Raw genomic sequence first — 22,680 nt, forward strand, 5'->3', positions numbered from 1 at the left:
ATCTTCATCCATGCTGATCACTATGTTGTGTACTGCCATGCATACCATTTTAGCATCTGGGTTACTTAGGTGCTTACATTTTCTAATGCATATGTGGATAGTTATCTTCTTGTCTAATGAGAAGAGTCTTGTTGAGTAAATAAGATGTAGTTTATTGCATCACTGCAAATACTTACAGTTATAATAGGCATTGTGATACCACAAGTACAGTTAGGAGAACCTGGTTTTAGGTATGTCTCCCACAAATTCCTATCCTACTTCCCACCAAGTCTTCAGGACATTCTTACATTGGGTGGTGCTTACTGCACTCAGACTCTTGTATAACAAGCACCTCACATACACCCACAGCAATGAGACCTTCTGACGAAAATAGGAGTCTGCTACCATTGAACAGTGGCTGAGGAATAGCTTGGGCCACTGGCGTTGTATTTAACTGAAGTGTGAATGCTTCTTGAATAGGTTACAGGAAAATGGAAAATAGTCATGATTATGTGCAACAGGTCAGCCTGAACGATGTAGTGAACAGAAGATGACAACGTAACACAGAAAACGTTTAAAGTCAGGTACAGTTCTGACTGTGTACTGAGCCAAGAGATATGGGCCTCATTATTATTAAAGGATGCAAGACTTACCTTCCCATTTTAAACATGCAAGAGTTGAATAATCTCTACATTATAGTTGTGCCTCTATTTGCTTCAAACTTCAAGGGGTGTTCAAATCATAGCTCACCTTAACAAAACAAAAACGTATAAAGTTTTCAAAGTCCTTTTTGTGGTCAGAAGAGTAGAAAGTAGACACTGGAATTGTGACCAAGCCCTGTGAATAGAAGTAACAGCAAAGAGTTAGAAGTTTTTTGTGTCAATTAACTTAGTAATTCACTACCTGCACCCATCCTCCAATCCAAACCTCCTAATGCTTTACTTTCCTTAATGAAGTGTTTTTGATATGAGCAGTTCTGTTGTTTGATGTGGATATAAAGATTAACTTTATGCATCAATTAAATGATATTCCTGTGCCTTATTTGGCAAGTGATTGTGGAAAATCCAATGGAAGTTGACATATACCTGTATAGGGTGAATACACACAGAAGATGCACCAATAATGGTGCCCAGAGTAAAAGATAAAGAGAGTGCTGATGGTAGATCATAGAACAGTACAGCACAATACAGGCCCTTCGGCTCACCATGTTGTGCTGAGCATTTATTTTAATCTGAGATCAACCTAACCTACATACCCCTCAATTTACTGCCATCCATGTGCTTGTCCAGCAGTCACTTAAATGTCCATAATATCTCTGACTCTACATAGGGAATGATGGGTGCATGGAATGCATTGCCAGTGGTGGTATTAAAGAGGAGAAAGTGAGGACTGCAGATGCTGGGGATCAGAGCTTAAAAATGTGTTGCTGGAAAAGCGCAGCAGGTCAGGCAGCATCAAAGGAGAAGGAGAATCGACGTTTCGGGCATAAGCCCTTCAGGAATGAGGAGGGTGTGCCAAGCAGGCTAAGATAAAAGGTAGGGAGGAGGGACTTGGGGGAGGGGCGTTGGAAATGCGATAGGTGGAAGGAGGTTAAGATGAGGGTGATAGGCTGGAGAGGGGGTGGGAGCGGAGAGGTCGGGAAGAAGATTGCAGGTCAAGAAGGCGGTGCTGAGTCTGAGGGTTGGGACTGAGAAAAGGTGGGGGGAGGGGAAATGAGGAAGCTGGAGAAATCTGTATTCATCCCTTGTAGTTGGAGGGTTCCTAGGCGGAAGATGAGTTGCTCTTCCTCCAGGTGTCGTGTTGCCATGGTCTGGCAATGGAGGAGGCCAAGGACCTGCATGTCCTTGACGGAGTGGGAGGGGGAATTAAAGTGTTCAGCCACGGGGTGGTTGGGTTGGTTGGTGCGGGTGTCTCAGAGGTGTTCTCTGAACCGTTCCGCAAGTAGGCGGCCTGTCTCCCCAATATAGAGGAGACCACATCGGGTGCAGCGGATGCAGTAAATGATGTGTGTGGAGGTGCAGGTGAATTTCTGATGGATATTGAAGGATCCCTTGGAGGGAAGTGAGGGGGGAGGCGTAGGCGCAAGTTTTGCATTTTTTGCAGTTGCAGGGGAAGGTGCCAGGAGTGGAGGTTGGGTTGGTGGAGGGTGTGGATCTGACAAGGGAGTCGCGGAGGAAGTAGTCTTTCCGGAACGCTGATAGGGGTGAGGAGGGAAATATATCCTTGGTGATAGGGTCCGTTTGGAGGTGGTGGAAATGACAAACGATGATCCGATGTATCTGGAGGTTGGTGGGGTGGTAGGTGAGGACTAGTGGGGTTCTGTCCTGGTGGCGATTGGAGGGGTGGTGTTCAAGGGCAGAGGAGCGGGAAGTGGAGGAGGGCATCGTCAACCACGTCTGAGGGGAAATTGCAGTCTTTGAAGAAGGAGAACATCTGGGTTGTTCGGTATTGGAATTGGTCCTCCTGGGAGCAGATGCGGCGAAGGCGAAGGAATTGGAAATATAGGATGGCGTTTTTACAGGGGGCAGGGTGGGAAGAGGTGTAATCTAGGTAGCTGTGGGAGTCAGTTGGTTTATATTTTACGTCCGTGTTGAGTCGGTCATCCGACATAGAGATGGAGAGGTCTAGGAAGGGGAGGGAGGAGTCTGAGACGGTCCAGATAAATTTGAGGTCGGGGTGGTAGTAAAGAACCTACCTCTGACATCTCCCCTATACGTTCCTCCAATCACATTAAAATTATGACCCCTCGTGACAGTAATTTCTGCTTCAGGGAAAGATCTTTGGCTATCTACTCTATCTATGCCTCTCATTACCTTGTACACCTCTATCACGTCACCTCTCTTCCTTCTTCTCTCCAGTGTGTAAAGCCCGAGCTCACTCAACCTCTCTTCATAAGACAAGCCCTCCAATCCTGGCAGCATCCTGGTAACTCTCCTCTGCCCCCTCTCTAAAGCATCTACAGCCTTCCTATAATGAGGTGACAAGAACTGGACACAATATTCCAAGTGTGGTCTAACCAGGGTTTTATGGAGTTGCAACAAAACATTGCTCTTAAACTTAATCCCCCTGCTAATGAAAGCCAAAACACCATACGCCTTCTTAACAATCCTATCAACTTGGGTGGCAACTTTGAGGGATCGATGTACGTGGACACCAAGATCCCACTGTTCCTCCACACTACCAAAAATCTTGTCTTTAAACCTGTATTCAGCATTCAAATTCGACCTTACAAAATGAATGATTTCGCATTTATCTGGTTGAACTCTATTTGCCACTTCTCAGCCCAGCTCTGCATCCTGTCAGTATCCTGTTGTAGCCTGGAGCAGCCCTCGACACTATTTACAACACCACCGGTCTTTGTGTCATCGGCAAACTTACTTACCCACCCTTTCACTTCCTCATCCAAGTCATTTATAAAAGCCAAAAAGAGCAGAGGCCCAAAAACAGATCCCTGCAGGACACCACTGGTCACTCACCTCAAGACAGAATACTTTCCATCCATTACCACTCACTGTCTTGTTTCAAACAGCCAATTCCATATCCAGCCAGGCAGATTTCCCTGTATCTCATACCTCCTAACTTTCTGAATAAACCTACCATGGGGAACCTTATCAAATTCCTTACTGAAATCCATATACACCACATCCACTGCTTGACCTTCGTCAACTTGTCTCATCATGTCCTCAAAGAACGTTATAGGCTTGTGAGGCATGACCTGCCCCTCACAAAGCCATGCTGACTATCTTTAATCAAACTACATTATTCCAAATTATCATAAATACTATCTCTAAGAATGCTTTCCAGTACCTTGCTTACCACAGATAGAAGACTGACTACTCTGTAATTCCTAGGGATTTCTTTGTTCCTTTTCTTGAACAGAGGAACAACATTCGCCTCCCTCCAATCAGAGGGTACTACTCCCTTGGAGAGTGAGGATGCAAAGATCATTACCAGAGGCACAGCAATCTCATTCCTTGCTTCCTGTAGTAACTTTGGATGTATCTGGTCTGGCCGTGGAGACTTATCCATCTTGATGCTTGCCAGAATTTCCAGTACATCCACTTCCTTAACATAAATCTGCTCAAGGCTATTAACCTGGTCCACGTTGTTCTCACTATCAACAAGGTCCCTCTTTCTAGTGAATACTAAAGCAAAACAAAAACTTATTTCGGGCCTCCCCACCTCTTCAGACTCCAGGCACAAGTTACCTCTACTATCCCTGATCGGCCCTACCCTCTCTCTGATAATTTTCTTATTCCTCAGAAAGCTGTAGAACTCCTTTGGGTTTTCCCTAATCCTTCGTGCCCAGGCTTTTTTGTGCCTCCTCCTAGCTCTCCTCAGTCTATCTTTGAGTTATTTTCTAGCTATCCTGTAATCTTCTAAAGCTGTGCGAAATCCTCACTTCCTCAACCTTAAGTAAGCTTCCTTCTTCCTCTTGACGAGAAGCTCCTATTCTCTTGTCATCCAAGGCTCCTTCAGCTTACCATTCCTTGCCTGTTTCAGTGGGACAAAGTTATCCAACACTCTCAACAAGTACTCCTTAAACAGCCTCCACATTTCTGTTGTGCGTTTCCCGTAGAACAACTGTTCCCAATTTATACTCCACAGCTCCTGTTTAATAGCAGTATAATTTCCCCTCTCTCCATGAAATACTTTCCCATCCCTATGAGGTAGTTGTGATCACTGTCACCGAAATGCTCTCCTACCAACAGGAGAGGAGAAATGGGTGTACAGAGGAACCTCGATTATCCCGAATACCAATTATCCAAAAATCGGATTATCCGAAGGAGATCTCGAGGTCCCGATAGAAACATTATATCAAAGACGTGTTTCCAACAGTGATAGTGTCTTTTGTTTACAGTGGTTAAACAGGCACTGTTTCCAAATGACTGGCCTCCCGCCCTCTCGCTCTCCTCACACTTTCCCTGGATTACTACAGAGGGGTATACCCCAAACTCCCCTGTCCCCACATAATGTCTCCAACATTGTCCTGTACAGCGCGAACGTGGAACCTGTCAAAAAGTTGCAGTAAAAAGCTGCGTGTGTGGCTGTGTGTGCGCGTGCTATTTGGAGACTTATCCCACAAAGGCAGCAGTAGCAGCAGCACTAGCAATCTTGTTGTGTCCAGTCTGGCTGCCCTGGAGAGGGGGCGGGGGTGGACGGGGTTGCGGGGCCGTGGTTGGACGGGGTGTGATTGGAGGCGGGGGGGGGTGGGGCTGGACAGGGTTGGAAGGGGTTTGGGGGCTGGCAGTGGGCGGGGCCTCACACACTGTGTGCTGCTGCAGTCTCCTGAATGGGGAGACGACTTTAAAAACTCGAGCCCCAGAGGAAAGGCATTTAATTGGATAATTGATTATTTGGTTATTCAAACGAAATAGTGCCCGCCTATCTCATTCAGATAATCGAGGTTCCCCTGTGAATGGTAAATATGGACCTCAGAAAATAGGTCAGCTTTACTGACAGTTAATCCACGTTAAGGGAAAGCTTTAAAGAATAGGTCTAAGCCGGAAAGTGTTCATGATCTGAGGTTGTTGAATTCAAAGCTGAATTCTGAAGATTGTAAAATGCCTAAGTAGATGAAAATGCTGTGCCTCTAGCTTGTGCTGGGCTTTGCTGAAGCATTGCAGCAGACCTAGGGTGGTACTGTTAGCATGTCAGCAAGATGGTTCAATGAAATATCAAACAACTGGAAGGCTGAGTGACAGCATTTCTAGACACCTTCACTGTATGTTCTAGTTGTTCCTTCTCCCAGTTTATCAAAAGCATTACATCAATTTCTGGCCTACTTCAGTTCTGAAGATGGGTCATATTGGATTCAAAACACTAAGGCTGTTTCTCATCCCATAGATGCTGCCAGATTGGCTGTGTTTCTTCAACACTGTTTTATCTTGAATATATAATCTACACTCGGAACTTATCCTTGGGGAGTCCAATTATGATTCTGGTAAATTGACACCGCAATCCCTTGAAGACAAATTCATCCTTCTTAAGAAGTGATGCCCAGAACATGTGTGGAATGAGCTGCCAGAGGAAGTGGAGGAGGCTGGTACAATTGCAACATTTAAAAGGCATTTGGATGGGTACATGAATAGGTAGGTTTGGGAGGGATACGGACCGGGTGCTAGCAGGTGGGACGAGATTGGGTTGGGATATCTGGTCGGCATGAACGGGTTGGACTGAAGAGTTTGTTCCCATGCTGTACATCTCTATGACTCTATATAAGATCCAAATTCAATCAGCCGTTTCAATTATGTTTATACTGTTCATGACATTTTAATATTTTATGTACCTGGAACATATCTTGAGACGTCTCTTTCTAGATTTCTAGCATGAAAATATGAATTATTCCAGTATCCTGTATGATGAGTGTACAACATGCTTGGTTATTCGTGTATGAGATAAAGGTTAACCTGGATGGTGCACAAATGTTCGAATATTTGCAAAACCGAAAGACAGATGCGTGAACCACAAATACTTCTAACCACAAATACAAAGCTGCTTCATGCATCGGATAAAGACCATCCCAATAAGTTGTTCATATTCAGAATCATTGAACAAATATAGATTTTGGTCAGCTAGATTCAACTTTACAAGAGTTAGCCTCACTATTTCACAGTTACCCACCTTATTAGTTATGAGCCACTTCACAAACCTATAATCATGTGGCTCCTCAGTGTCAGTGGAAACCGGCAGATCAACTTCTGATAGGAAAAGGGTCAAAACAAGAAAGTCAGACACTTCACACAAAATGATCCAATCACAACTCAAATGTACATTAGTAGAGGCCAGACATTTCCCATCTCATAAGATGGAGAGAGAAAGCCGAACATCTGATTCCCAGTCGGCACCATGTGCATCTTCTCAACCAGGGAGATTTATGACTGCAATAGACAGGTCATCATATTCCTGGCCACACACAATTCATGGTATTAGGAAAATTATATCTTAAAATAACAAGAAATTTCATTCAAAAGTATAAGGAACAATCAAAATTGAATTGGAAACCTGGCATCTTTGTTTTCTTGTCTCTACATAGAGACCTGTATTTGATGCATGGTCCCTGGAACCATGTTACCCTGATTCCATACAGCACACAGGCCAGACATTAAATTGGTGTAGAAAATCACAAATTCCTATTAGTCTGCTTATACACAGTTAGTTGTGCTTCCCTTTTGATAACCAATCTGGTTACTCACTGACTCCTGTGATGTCCACAATCAAGAAGTAACCACCCTCTGGTACAATTGGCTTTAGCCCCACAGACATGAGGCACGCAGCAAGCCGGTCACGTTTCAATTGCAGTTCCTGACGCAAATTGGTGAAATAACTGTCTGGTGCTCCTAAGCATCCAAATTCTTTCATAAATCCTTCTGCTACAGCTTGCTGAGTAGAGACAAGGGTTTATTATTTAAATAGGCAATTTACTTCAATGAAAAATCAGATGCAAAAGCCATTTTTGTATTGCGCTGCATATCTACAAAATGTTGAATTTCCACAGAGGGTGGTGGAGGAAGAAAGAGGCAAAGGTGAGAGGATAAGAGGAGGTAACTAGAATCTCTTTGGTCCAAAGATTGGGTCCAAGTTGATACTTCTGTCAGTGGATGATCTAAACTAATCCATGGTTGAATCACTACCAGGCAAGTCCATAATATTTGAGACAGCTACTGGTAAATGATTAGTGTGGCTCATTGTTAAGTCAAGAAATGTGCTTAGGTTTGTTCTGAAGGCAGAATGGTTTTGAATTTGATAATGTTTATCGTCAACATCATTGCTAGGTGGCAAAATTAGTTTGTACACACAAAGACACACAGCATCACTGCCAAATGATGACAGGCAGCTACTTGTCACAAAGATGGCTCTGCCCACATATTCACATTAAATGCCTGGGGCATTTAAACAGTCTTGCTACAACAAATGGTCAATATTATTCCAATCTAAACAAAGTGTATTCTATAGCAAGAAACACCCTCAATATCATTCTCATGCACATACAGTTTCAGCACTTATAAACATCTTTGTGCTGTTTCAGGGAATCTACCATTTTTAAGAATAAAGTTTTAAGGCAGACTTTAGTGAATCTTGCTTTCTCTGCCTGCAGATTCAGTAAGTGTTAATGGCCATGGGACAGGGACCAATTTACTGTGGTTTCAGCGCTGTTCACACAGATGTGGGAGCTCTGACGCCTTGGGTTCAGATTTTGATATGTTGCACACTTTATATTTATAGTCAGTTCTACTATAACGCGATGATTGCATTTTCATGCAACCCCATGTTATAGAAAAATCACACTTTAGAAACACTGTTTAAAGTGTTGGCACTGTAATTGTGTTATTAGCTAACACGTTTTAAAAGTTCGTGCTTTAGAAACAGCATCCTGAATTCGTCAAATTTGTGTTTATGAAACTCGTGTCATAACAGAATGACTTGTATTTGATTAACCACTGCTTTCTTAGTCTTTGCCTGGGTTTTTCCACCTTCCCTGAGTGAATTGCGTTTCTTTACTGTTGCTGCTGCCGTCTTAGCAGTCATCACTTTCATAACCTTTTTCAGCATTTCCCATGCATTTGCCAAGGCTTACTGGTGCAACAGGGTTTGGTCATGGCTGACTGATATAATGGAGGGCTTATGAATATGTACACACCAGTGGCTATCATTGGCATTAGGAATACATATTCTGTTTAAATTCAGCCATAGCTCAAGGAAATCACAAAAAGCCAGAATTATGGCAATGTATCACTGATGCTATACTAATTGGAGAGAAGAGCGATTTTTCAATGTGAAGCTTTTGTGTACTGTCGGGAAAATACATGGCAGGCTCAACAAACTGTTCTTCATCTCACTGGGTGCAAAACCAACTTTATGTGCCATTGTAATAAGCAATGCTGTGAAAAGTAATCCTTTTGGTACTTCTCACCTGTGCTGGAGTGGCACAATGATAGTTTGAGTTCTGATGGACAGTCTGCAAATGCCTTATGATGTCCTTGGGTCCAATTGCCCAGCCAACCTATAATAAGTAGTTAGATTGAAAATCACAAAATCTTGTACCAGAAAATAGTCAGAACTTTAAATTTTATATTTAAAATGAAGTGCAAACTAAACAGATTAATTGCATGGGAATTTTTCTATTATAATCAGTGCATTTAACTCCTAAAGCATACAACCACAAATTAACACAAAACCTTAAGCTTAACTACTATGCTGAAACATAGTCATACAGAACTTGAAAACATTTCTCTCTCCACAGATGCAGCCTAATCTGGTGAGTTTCTTGAGCTGCTCCATTTTTGTTGATAGCTTAAGCTCTGGGATCAGCTGTAATGCACTGAGAAAACCAGTTATTATCTGGGTATAATGTCACAACAACTGTCAAAGTGCCAGACGTTGAAGTTAACTTTGCGTTAACTTATGTCTGTGGTTTCCAATGACAGTGGCTAAGCTGCAGTGCACTGAATGACATGCTTCGATGTCGTAGGAGTTAGGATCAATTTCATCATTCCATCACACTCCAGCTGGTCCCAAATCCTGTTGCAGTTCCAGCTCAACAGATAAGGTTTAAATCAGTTCGGTTATTGTAACCAAAAGCATTAGAAGAGTTTTCAGTTGGTCATAAATCCCAAACCAAACTGCAGAAGAACCTCGATTATCTGAATATCGGATTATCTGAAGGAGATCTCGAAGTCCCGATAGAAACATTACATCAAAGAGCTGTTTCAACACTGAGCATGCCTTTTGTTTACAATTATTAAAAACTGAACTCTGCTTACTGAAATGTTGCCAAGAACAGTCCTGGCAACCAATGGGAGCCCAGGCACTGTCTCCAAATGACTGACTCCTGCCATCTCTCTCCCCACACTTTCCCTAGAGCTCTACACAGGGGTATATCCTAAGACCCCCTTCCCCAGATAATCTCTCCAATATTGTCCTGTACAGGGCATAGTGGGAACTTGACAAAATGTTGCAGTATAAAGTTTGTGTGTGCGCGCGCATACACGTGCTATTTGGAGACTCACCCCCCCCAAAGGTAGCACCAGTCTTACTGTTGGTGTCCAGTCCCGCAGGGGCGTGGGGCGGAATGTGGGTTGGGGCCGACTTGAGGGGGGGGGGAGGGTGTTGGATGGGGGTCGGACGGGGGCTGAGTTGGGTGGGTTTGGGGGGCAGACAGGGGATGGGTTTAGATGGGGTTTGGAGGGCGGGCAGGGGTGGACAGGGGCCTGGAGTGGACAAGATTTGGGTGGGCAGAAGGGGGCGGAGTGCATGGGTTTTGGGGTCAGATGGGTGGAGGGAAGGGGTGGTCTGGGGGGGTACAGGGTCTCGCGCATGGTGTGCTACTGCCTAGTCTCCGGAACAGGGAGCAGACTTAGCAAATGCTCACTGTGTCAGCCCCATTGAACTGACGAGGGGTAGTGGGGGCTTCAGGAATGCTGCAGGCCTCTTACACACAAGTATGTGCCTGCTCAGAAACAAATCCTGAGACAGAGAGAGGGAGCTGAAAATGTGTTGCTGGAAAAGCGCAGCAGGTCAGGCAACATCCAAGGAGCAGGAGAATCGACATTTCGGGCATGAGCCCTTCTTCTTCCTGAAGAAGGGCTCATGCCCAAAACGTAGATTCTCCTGCTCCTTGGATGCTGCCTGATCTGCTGCACTTTTCCAGCAACACATTTTCAGCTCTGATATCCAGCATCTGCAGTCCTCACTTTCTCCACAGAGAGAGGGAGCAAGGCATGCAGAGCGAGGAAAAAGGAAACTTTGGAAAACTCAGAGCCCCAGAGGAGAGGCATTGAATCAATTAACCGAATAATCAATTACCCGAACGAAATAGTGCCCGTCCATCTCGTTCAGAGAATCGAAGTTGCTCTGTAGTTACTCATAGAGCTATACCTATAGAGCTATACCTGATATTCCTTGCAGAATTCACTACCGCTAATTTAAAGATTCAAGATTTTATCTATTGTCAGCAGACGGTCCACTATTATGTCCAATACATTTGAAATTTTCTGACAATTTTCTCCACTCACCTTCCATCCTGTTGCACTAAAGGTTTTACCTGCACTTCCAACAGTGATTGTACGCTCCCACATCCCTGGCAGGCTAGCTAGGAATAGGAAAACATGAACAGTAACTCATTAGTGGGGGTGCACGTGAGATGGGGAGCGGAAGAAAACACTACAGGGATAACTTTTGAAAGTCTCCACGCACTGATGCAGCACATGATTAGAAGGGTATGTAGAAGTGCAGCTATAGCTATAAGTGCATAGCTCTAATTTCCCAAATCATGGTTGCTGACGAGGGTTCCATGCCCAAAGTTAAAACTCAAGCCAAGAAAATCTACTGTTATATCTGTTACTATTCATCTATAAAACTAATAATTGATTGAACTCGTCAGTTCTTCTATAATGCAATGGTTGCTTTCTTGTGCAACTCCATGTTATAGAAAATTCAAGCTTCAGAAACAGCACTTGAAGTGTTGGCGTTGTAATCATGTTATAGTCAACACACTTTAAAAGTTTGCGCGGTAGAAACAGCGCCCCCAATTCATCAAACAAGTTACAACAAATTCACATTGATGAAACACGCGTTATAACAGAATGACACATACTATATAAATTAGCTTTTTTTTTTAAAACTACATAAATTATTTCTCCTCTAAGTCCAGACACTTTCTCCAAATAAACGGTATCACTAAGGGGTACACACATTGGTTCTGGCTCCTTTTTGTCAGTCATGTGAAACATTCCTTGTCTTGGACCCACTCAGATCCACTTCCTCGCTTCTTTTTGTGGTACACTAATGATGAATTTTCTTTTCTTGCCCTGAACTGTAAATTTTCATTAACTATGTATTCAATTGCCATTTGTTTCTAACCTTCAGGTAGGTGGTCCATCTCTAACTCTTCCTGCATTTCTCTGACTCAATTTCTCAGGATAGGTAATGCACTAATACTCAGTATAAGCCCACAAACGTTAAATCTTCCTAGAGTACTTTTCCAAATACCCTGTTTCTTCTCAGGTTTCAATTCCAACCTCCCAACTTCTGTGTTGTATCACATCTGGTCATAAGATGCATATTCCATTGTGCTTGTGATAGATCATCCTTTCTTCTCAAGAAAGGACTCCCATCCCAGAAAATCCTGGTGATTGTGGGTGATAGGACTCTTGACTGGGTCCATCTCATATACTGCACTTCTGCTCTCACCTCTTCCCCTCCCCCCCTGAACACAGATAGTTCCTCATGCCCTCACCTTCTATCCATAAGACATAGGAACAGTCAATCAAGCCTGCTCTGCCATTCAATGAGATCATTGCTGATCTGATTATCCTTAATCCCACTTTCTTGCCTTCTCCCCCATAACCCTTCATTCCCTTACTAAGTAAAAGGCTATCTACCTCAGCCTTGAACATACTTAATGACCCAAGCCAAATAGCATTCAGCAGTAAAGAATGCCATGGATTCAGTACAATCGGAGAGAAGAAATTTCTCTTCATTTCACCCCATTAACCCCCCAGATTCAACAGATCATACTCTTCCATTTCCATTATCTCCAGTATGATACCACCAACCACATCTCATCCTCTCCTTACCTTTCATCATTTCAAAGGGACCATTCCCTCTAAGAAACCCTGGTCCATGTCTCAGTCACTCCAACAGGGTTTCTCACAGTATCTTTCCAAGTCAGATAGAAATGCAATACCTTCATTTTCATCTTGTGTCTCCTCACCACCCAAGACCCCAAACACTACTTCCATGTAAAACACAAGTTTGTGGACTTCTTAAAAATTTAGTCTACTGTATTTGGTCCTCACAATTTGATCTACGCTACATTGAGGAAATTAAATGCAAATTAGGTGACTGTTTTTCAGAACACCTCTGATCAGTCCCTAAGTGTAGTCTTGAGTTTCAGGCCATCTGACATTTTAATTCGCTAACTTGATTTGTTGCTAAAATCAAGATCTCCCATCCGAGAATTATTTGTATTCATATGTTTGACTAAGAACATACAGGTGACACTTTCTTACCAATCCGCACATGCTTGTTTGCATCATATACCAGCCACTCATACACCTCGTCACTAATGCACAACACATTGTGCTTCACACACAGATCTGCGATCATCTGCAACTCTTCACGGTTGAAAACCTAAGTTGTGGTAAAATAAAACAAAATTGTTAAGTAATATATTTGATGTTGATGGAAACCAACCTAAACTTCCGTCTTTCTTTGTGCTACATCCTGCTAGACTAATTTTTCTTTCATCTTTCTTGTGGCTTCCTTTTCCAGTTAGGTCACAGAAATGACTCCATTCCTGTCTGCTAATTAGAGAGGAATGTCAGTCACAAGCCAGAATATTTGTGTTTCTACTTTCTGGACTAAAGTAGACAGGATTGTTCAGCCATCCACAAACAATAGATGTCTTATCAAATGCAATCTGCAGCCTTCATTTTCATTCTGGATTTGTTTTTGAGTATTGTATTTTGTGACAAAGACACACAAAATGAGTTCACGAAGTCACTGACTATTAAAAATACTTTGCATTGTGATATATCTCATCTACTGCAAGAACATCCCAAAGCACTTACCATAAAATAATGCATTAAGTCTTGTTGAAATGCTTTGTGTTTGTCCAATTTAAAGATTCTGTTCCACTTAGCTCACCATTGGGGTCATAAATTGTAGACAGATTCAAAAGGCAGTAGTCTAAAAGTTGTTATGTTTAATCAGTTTTGTAAGAATTGTAGGTAGATTGTAAACAGTTAACCTGCTTAAAGGATCATTTCAGATCGGTATTTCCTACAGATGGCTTTGTGAATGGGATGGGAATTTTGATAAAGAAATCCAGAATTCTGGGAGGAGCAGGTAGTGCAATGCAGCAAAGAGAAACAGATAAGCATAGTAAGCTGGCAGGAATTCTTCTTGCTCTGCAAGCAGAGTTGCAAAGGTACTTACCTTTTCTATAGAGCAGGTTTCACTGCCTCTTAGCTGTCAGGCTACTGGGAATTAGAATCATAAAACTTTGCAGCACAAAATGAAGTTATTCATCTTACATATCTGTTCTTTTTGAAAAAGCTGTCCAGTTTAGGCCATATTTCATAACACTGGAAATTAATCCTCTCAAATATCTGTGTTAGGTCTTCCCTTCACCTCATCTGCTCTTAAGAATTTACCAATCTTCTCCAATCTCTCGACATAACCAATGTCTCTCATCACTGGTATCATCTTGGTAATGTCACCAGTTTGTCTTCCAAGGCCTTGATATTCTTCCTGAACTGTACACACTATACCAGCTGAAGCACAATCTGAAAGGTTAGCATTACTACTTTGTTTTTGTATTTACCATCCAACTGACATTGCCAAGTACCATAAGCTTTATTAATCACAAATTCAGAAGTCACACAACATTAGATTATAGTCCAACAGGTTTATTTAAAATCACAACCTTTCAGAGTGCTCCAAAAGCTTGTGATTTTCAAATAAACCTGTTGGACTATAATGTGGTGTTGTGTGACTTTTGACTTTGTCAGGTTCAGTCTGATAATGGCACCACCAAATCAGCTGCCACCTTCAAGGATTCGTGTATATACACCATTTTGTCCCTTTACTCTTTTTTTTAAATATTTAGTCATGGGATGTTGAGGTCACTGGCTGGCCAGCATTTCATTGTCCATTCCTTGCTGCTTTGATAAGATAGTAATGTGCTGCCTTCTTGAATCACTGCAGTTCATATGCTGTAGATTGACTCTCAATGCCCTAATGGAAGGAATTCCAGGATTTTGACCCAACGACATTGAAGGAACAATAATATATTTATAAGTCAGTATGGTGAGTTCTTGGAGGGGAACTTACAAGTGGTGTTCTCATGTATCTGTTGCATTGTGGAAGGGCAAGGTGGTTGTGGGTTTGGAAGATGCTGTCTGAGGATCTTTAGTGAATTGCTGCAGTGCATCTTGTAGATAGTATATACTGTTGCTAATATCGGTGATGGAGGGAGTAGAAGCTTGAAGATATGATATCAATCAAGCGGGCTACTTTGTCTTGGGTTGTGTCAAGGTTCTTGAGTGTTGTTGGAGCTGCACTCATCCAGGCAAGTGGGGAGTATTCCATTACACTCCAGAGTTGTGCTTTGTAGATGGTTGACAGATTTTGCAGAGTCAGGCAATGAGGCTAGTATTCCTAGCTTCTGACCTCCTCTTATAGCCACTGTGTTTATGTGATGAGTCCAGTTTCTTGTCCCCAGGGATGCTGATAGTGGGGGATTTAGTGATGGTAACACTCCTGAATGTAAAGGGGTAGTAATTAGATTGTCTCTTATTGGAGATGGTCATTACCTGGCATTTGTGTGGCACAAATGTTTCTTGCTGCTTATCAGCTCAAGCTGCATTTTGCCAGGATCTTACTGCATTTGAACATGGACTGCCCACTTCTGATCTTATGATGGAGGGAAGACTGGTGAAGCAGCTGAGGCTGGTTGGGCCTCGGACACTAGCCTGTCCTGAGAGATGCCCTGGAGCTGAGATGACTGACGTCCAACAACCACCACCATCTTTCTATCTGCCAAGTATGACTCCAACTGGTGAGAGTTTGCTCTCTGACATTGATTGATTCCAATTTTGCTTGGACTCCTTGATGCCACACTCGGTCAAAAGCGGCCTTGATGTCAAGAGCTGTCACTCTCACTTCACCTCTGGAATTAAGCTCTTTTGTCCATGTTTGAATCAAAGCTGTAATGAGGTGAGCAATTGAGTAACCCTGGCGGAACCCAAAATGAGCGTCACTGAGCAGGTGCTGCTTGATAGCACTGTTGCTGACACCTTCCATCACTTTACTGATGATCAAGAATAGACTGATGGGGCAGTAATTGGCCGGGTTGGATTTGTCCTGCTTTTCGTGTACAGGATGTACTTGGGCAATTTTCCACATTGTTGGGTAGATGCCAATGTTGTAACTTTACTTGCAATTCTGTCCCCTCAACATAGTACATTTGGGTTATACTGCCTCTGCATGTTGCTTCTCTTACAGTTTATCACTTCATATTTAACCTCTTTAAATCCTCTTCTGTCAGTGTCTGCTCCTTTCACCCATTTGTCTTCTTGAAGTCTGCTGCTATGTGGCCAAATTTGTATCATCAGTTATCTTCGAAATTGTACGTCACGTGCCTAAGGCCACATCATCTTCATATAACAAGCAAAGCAAAAGTCCTACTAACCCTAATAATGGAGAACCCACCAGAATTTTCTCCAGAGAGATAATTGGATAGCATTGTTTTCTTCACCTTTCTTGAGTACAATTGCTGTAGGTGTACAGCAGCAACTGTCATTTTTCATTCAGGTGATTAAGCCAGGCAACTGTGTCAGAAGTTGCTATGATACCTTCTTTGTATTTTTGAATCAGGCACTGAGCATACCCACTGAGTTATCATGCATTTCATAATCTATCCTGGGTGACTGCAATGATGCAGCCTGCAGAACTTATAATTTTCTATCAAGTATCCGCACATCAGCAATAGTTTGCAGAAAATGCAGTTTTTGGTTGCTCATTGGCTTCAGGGAAAATCAAAGTCAAGGAAACAATGTAAAAAATGTCATTCAAATGTTCTCATAATACCTGTAGGTGGTGCTGTGACTGCTGCGCTAAATCCCAGCCGCTAACAAGATATCAATACTGAGAGTTTATGATTTGGGTTTTCCTTTGAAAAAAAGTCATTTAATTAAATCCACTAAACAGAATAAAGTGGAGATGTAAGTAAATAACTCCACAGAAGCCCCTATCCCTTCACCAAAACACCCTTTATTTACATGTGCGTTGTACTTGACACTGATCCAGCTTCCTCAGAGACAGCTCTCAGACTAAACAGGATGTCTGACACTCCTGTTTGATCTGTTAGCTAGGGCTTCTTGATTGAACTGGGTTAACAGCCCCAAACAGAGAACTCATATTCTATGAGGTCCACTTGGCTGACCTCATTACAATCACAACATTTCTCTCCTTCTAAATCCAGGAAGGTAGTCCTGTTCTTTGTCACGTGGCCTCTCCTGTGGCTTTTTCACATGGAGTCCAGTTCCTCTGACTGAGCCTCAGATACAGGTGGTGTGTACTGGATTGTAGCCCACCTCTTGTGCCGAGAGTGTCATGGTAGAAATTCATCTTCTTCAGGTGGTAAAGGCATTGAAGCTACAACATGTGCTATGTCCACTTAAAACTCTGAGGTTTCTTTGATCCTAGACAGAGGGGGAGAACCCACGGTTCCTAGAGCCTTTTCTGCTGTTTGGAGTGGCCAGGTATGTTTTGCTCTGCCCCATTTGCAAGGTTGCAGCTTTCACGTGCTCCACGTGCTTGTTCAGGACCGCCTCACCTACCTAGAGATAATATGTTATGGGATTGGACCTTGCCTGTCACCCATGCAGGGCCATTTCCATGGTTTCAGCACCAAACCTTGCCCCCTGGAATAAACTCTCTCTCGCTTGTGTCCAGCATTGGTGATCCTGATGCCATTTCATCCACTCTCCCATCTCCAAAGTTTGGTATCGAGTGAAGCTGTAGGCTATTTCTTTAAGCTTGCCTTCAAAATTTAGAGACAGATGATGGGTGGTATGGAGCTGTCCTTATATGCTGACTGCCACTTGACTTCAGGAAACATTTGAATTCCCTGCTGACAAATGATGGCCCATTGTCTGTGACCAACAGTTTCCTTGTGTTTGACAAATGAACTCTAAAGCATGTCCAACCACTTTGAGTGAGGGCCCACAATGACTACGAACGTTGAGCCCATAAAAGGGTCAGCACAATCAACCTGTAACCAAGTCCAAGGTTTACCTGGCTATTCCCAAGAATGTGGGCGAGCTGCTGGTGGTAATTTTTGTTCATGTTGGCACTCTAGGCACAGCCTCATCAACATGGCTATATCTCAAATCCTGGCTATCAAACATAACTTCTGACCAACATCTTCATTTTGGGCACCGCTGCTTAACCTTGGAAGAGTCCAGCCAGTATCTGGCAGTGACCTCTGCTCAGGACAATTACTCTTGGTCCCCACAATAAAATGCTGTCCTTGGCTGATCTAGTCTTGATGTATCTAGAAAGGTTTCACTTCTTGTTGTGATGGCCCCTTTTGTTTTTTCCATCACCATCAGCTGTTTCAATTTTGCTAGGACCAGATCACTTTCTGTCCATAGTCTGATATTGTCAGCAGTGACCAGAAGGTGTCCAGAAAGTTTAAAACCAGAATGGACTCTTCCAGTGGTGGCACCGTAGGTGGTGTATCCATCAGCAGGAGATGGCTCAAGGCCTCCGCATTTCCTACTTGGCCTCCTGGATGGTGTTCCAACTTGTAATTGTATGCATTTAGAATGAGAAACCACCACTGAATGAAACCAAAATTATCCTCTTTGAGGAGCCCAAACAGGGAACTGTGGTCCGTTACTATTACAACTTTACGTATGTAAAAGTACTGGTGGAATTTTCTCAGACCAAAGATGACTGCCAAACCTTCCTACTCTATCTGGGTGTATTTGCGTTTAGCATGAGCCAAACGTCTGGGAAGCATATGCTACTGAGGGTTCCTCTCCATTGGGCTGTTAGCCAACACTACCCCGATATCGTAGGAGAGGTATCATATGTCAGCACCAGATCTCACATGGGATCACAGTGTACTAATACCTTAGATGATGATATTTGCTTCGTCACTTCGCGACTATGAGACCATTTCCAAGTCTGATCCTTTTTCAATAGCAGATCTAAGGGTGATAGGATGGAGGCCAGGTTACGTATGGATTTTGTGTAATAATTCACCAATCCAGGGAAAGACTCAAGCTCCGGTAGGAGCCAGGGCCCCTTTGATCACCCTCACATTATTTTCCAATGGGTGTAACCCAGTCCTGTCGACTCTGTAGCCCAAGTAGATCACTTTGGGTGCTTGGAACACACATTTTTCCCTTCTAAGGCATACAACTGCCTGGGAGAAACGTTTAAGATCTATGTCCAAGTTCTCTATGTGCTCTTTATTGGTTTTCCCGGTTATTAGCACATCACCCAGATAAATTGCAACCCAGGGTATACCTTGTATAATGTTCTCCACAGTCCACCAAAAAGTGATACCACAAATGGCTAATCTTTGTGGGTATTAATTATAATATACTTCTGATAATCGTCATCTAACTTCAACTGCAGGTATGCATGGATCATGTTCAGTTTCATGAGGTACAGCCATCCCCGCCAACTTTGCACCTAAGTGCTCAATGCAAGGGATTGGGTATTTATCTATCTGCAAGAAGCAGTTTGCCATTTGTTTAAAATCCCAACTAAGGTGAATAGACCTGTCTGGCTTCATAATCGACCAGTGTTGCCCTTTACACAAACCGTGAGAGTTTGTTGGTTACTTTGCTTTCCAGCCTTCTTTCTACCTGTACTTTTGTACGTAAGGAGAAAGTGAGGACTGCAGATGCTGGAGATCAGAGCTGAAAATGTGTTGCTGGAAAAGCGCAGCAGGTCAGGCAGCATCCAAGGAACAGGAGAATCGACATTTCGGGCATAAGCCCTTCTTCAGGAATGAGGAAAGTGTGCCCAGAAGGCTAAGATAAAAGGTAGGGAGGAGGGACTTGGGGGAGGGGCGTTGGAAATGCGATAGGTGGAAGGAGGTCAAGGTGAGGGTGATAGGCCGGAGTGGGGTGGGGGCGGAGAGATCAGGAAGAAAATTGCAGGTTAGGAAGGCAGTGCTGAGTTCGAGAGATTTGACTGAGACAAGGTGGGGGAAGGAGAAATGAGGAAACTGGAGAAATCTGAGTTCATCCCTTGTGGTTGGAGGGTTCCTAGGCGGAAGATGAGGCGCTCTTCCTCCAACCGTCGTGTTGCTATGGTCTGGCGATGGAGGAGTCCAAGGACCTGCATGTCCTTGGTGGAGTGGGAGGGGGAGTTGAAGTGTTGAGCCACGGGGTGGTTGGGTTGGTTGGTCCGGGTGTCCCAGAGGTGTTCTCTGAACCGTTCCGCAAGTAGGCGGCCTGTCTCCCCAATATAGAGGAGGCCACATCGGGTGCAGCGGATGCAATAGATGATGTGTGTGGAGGTGCAGGTGAATTTGTGGTGGATATGGAAGTATCCCTTGGAGCATTGGAGGGAAGTAAGGGGGGAGGTGTGGGCGAACGTTTTGCATTTCTTGCGGTTGCAGGGGAAGGTGCCGGAAGTGGAGGTTGGGTTGGTGGGGGGTGTGGACCTGACGAGGGAGTCACAGAGGGAGTGGTCTTTTCGGAACGCTGGTAGGGGAGGGGAGGGAAATATATCCCTGGTGGTGGGGTCCGTTTGGAGGTGGCGGAAATGATGGCGGATGATCCGCTGTACATGGAGGTTGGTGGGGTGGTAGGTGAGGACCAGTGGGGTTCTGTCCTGGTGGCAGCTGGAGGGGCAGGGCTCAAGGGCGGAGGAGCGGGAAGTGGAAGAGATGAGGTGGAGGGCATCGTCGACCACGTCTGGGGGAAATTGCGGTCCTTGAAGAAGCAGGCCATCTGGGTTGTACGGATTTGGAACTGGTCCTCCTGGGAGCAGATGCGGTGGAGACGAAGGAATTAGGAATATGGGATGGCGTTTTTACAGGGGGCAGGGTGGGAGGAGGTGTAGTCTAGGTAGCTGTGGGAGTCGGTCGGTTTATAGTAAACGCCCGTGTTGATTCGGTCGCCCGAGATAGAAATGGAAAGGTCTAGGAAGGGGAGGGAGGAGTCTGAGACGGTCCAGGTGAATTTGATGTCGGGGTGGAAAGTGTTGGTAAAGTGGATGAACTGTTCAACTTCCTCGTGGGAGCACGAGGCAGCGCCGATACAGTCATCGATGTAGTGGAGGAAAAGGTGGGGGGTGGTGCCAGTGTAGCTGCGGAAGATGGACTGTTCCACATATCCTACGAAGAGGCAGGCATAGCTGGGGCTCATGTGGGTGCCCATGGCTACTTCTTTGGTTTGGAGGAAGTGGGAGGATTGGAAAGAGAAGTTGTTCAGGTGAGGACCAGTTCAGTCAGTCGAAGGAGGGTGTCAGTGGCAGGGTACTGGTTGGTACGGCGGGAAAGGAAGAAGCGGAGGGCTTTGAGTCCTTCATGATGGGGGAAGGAGGTGTACAGGGACTGGATGTCCATGGTGAAGATAAGGCGTTGGGGATCGGGGAAGCGAAAATCATGGAGGAGTTGGAGGGCGTGGGTGGTGTCCCGAACGTAGGTGGGAAGTTCTTGGACTAAGGGGGACAGGACCGTGTCGAGGTATGCAGAGGTGGGTTCAGTGCACCTCCACACACATCATCTATTGCATCCGCTGCACCCAATGTGGCCTACTCTATATTGGGGAGACAGGCCGCCTACTTGCGGAATGGTTCAAAGAACACCTCTGGGACACCCGGACCAACCAACCCAACCACCCCGTGGCTCAACACTTCAACTCCCCCTCCCACTCCACCAAGGACATGCAGGTCCTTGGACTCCTCCATCGCCAGACCATAGCAACACGACGGTTGGAGGAAGAGCACCTCATCTTCCGCCTCGGAACCCTCCAACCACAAGGGATGAACTCAGATTTCTCCAGTTTCCTCATTTCCCCTCCCCCCGCCTTGTCTCAGTCAAATCCCTCAAACTCAGCACTGCCTTCCTAACCTGCAATCTTCTTCCTGACCTCTCCGCCCCGCCCCACTCCGGCCTATCACCCTCACCTTGACCTCCTTCCACCTATCGCATTTCCAATGCCCCTCCCCCAAGTTCCTCCTCCCTACCTTTTATCTTAGCCTGCTGGGCACACTTTCCTCATTCCTGAAGAAGGGCTTATGCCCGAAACGTCGATTCTCCTGTTCCTTGGATGCTGCCTGACCTGCTGCGCTTTTCCAGCAACACATTTTCAGCTTTTGTACGTAAGGCCTTGCAGAATCATGGTGTCGCTTCCTGGTCAACATGCAAGGTGGCCTTGGCTCCATTACAAGTCCCTAGACCTTCCTGAAAAACTTCCAGGCATTAATTAGGACTTCACTCAAGCTGCCATTTTCAAATAGAAAAATGTTCAGCCAACCTACGTGAATCTTTCTCAACCAGTTTCACTCCATCAGGTTTGGACCCGAGCCTTTTACTACAATCAGTGGTAAATAAACTAGCTGAGCCCGGAATGAAAGTTGTACTCTTATTCTGTAAAGTTTCCCTGTATAGGTTCTTAGTCTAGCTGAGGTCTTACGCAAACTTAACATTTGGAGTCCACAGTAAATTTTTTGAAAGACTGGTTCTGCAATCACTGGTACAACTGTGCTGGTATCGACCTCCATTAGGATCGAGTGACTGCTTGACCAGACATTTATTTTGATTTGTTCTGATTTGGATGTTGTTATGCAATTTAAGTGTTCCAAATCAAATGCAGGTGGGCTTTCCTGGGTGTGCACTCTCCTGGACTCTATGAGTTCTCTTACTCAATTCAGGCCTATTGGGCCTCTTTTGCATACCAACAGCAACTACAATGACTTTTAATGCTTTCAAGAACAAAAGGGTCAATAAAAGGGAGATAAATTTAGGAATGAAAACAGAAATTGCTGGAAAAACACACAACAGCTACATTGAGACACCGCAAAGGACGTTGGCTTCTACATGTGTCCTATATACCCATTCAACAGAATTTGCAGACCAAAAATGTTTTCCTCAGTTACCCAAATGGCACCACTTTAGGAGACTACACTTCCCAAGCAGGCGATGGGGAAGATATTTCAATT

The 22,680-nt window shown here is 44.3% G+C and overlaps 1 protein-coding gene across 5 annotated transcripts in view; it reads right to left on the minus strand.

The window, feature by feature from the left end:
* LOC122564913 (kynurenine--oxoglutarate transaminase 1-like) overlaps positions 1-22,680 on the minus strand; it is a 50,077-nt gene that overhangs the window by 11,408 nt on the left and 15,989 nt on the right. For all 5 annotated transcript variants that reach the window (XM_043720372.2, XM_043720373.2, XM_043720377.2 and 2 more), the window contains 6 exons: positions 12,993-13,113; positions 10,995-11,071; positions 8,894-8,983; positions 7,176-7,362; positions 6,604-6,680; positions 730-816 (listed from right to left, as the gene is read on the minus strand). In XM_043720372.2, the coding sequence (XP_043576307.2) occupies positions 730-816; positions 6,604-6,680; positions 7,176-7,362; positions 8,894-8,983; positions 10,995-11,071; positions 12,993-13,113 (639 nt within the window). The remainder of the gene's footprint in view (positions 1-729; positions 817-6,603; positions 6,681-7,175; positions 7,363-8,893; positions 8,984-10,994; positions 11,072-12,992; positions 13,114-22,680) is intronic.

Source organism: Chiloscyllium plagiosum, unplaced genomic scaffold, assembly GCF_037043375.1.
Source record: "Chiloscyllium plagiosum isolate Xiang-an unplaced genomic scaffold, Cpla_swu_hap1 HiC_scaffold_21, whole genome shotgun sequence".
Taxonomy (NCBI): Eukaryota; Metazoa; Chordata; class Chondrichthyes; order Orectolobiformes; family Hemiscylliidae; genus Chiloscyllium; species Chiloscyllium plagiosum.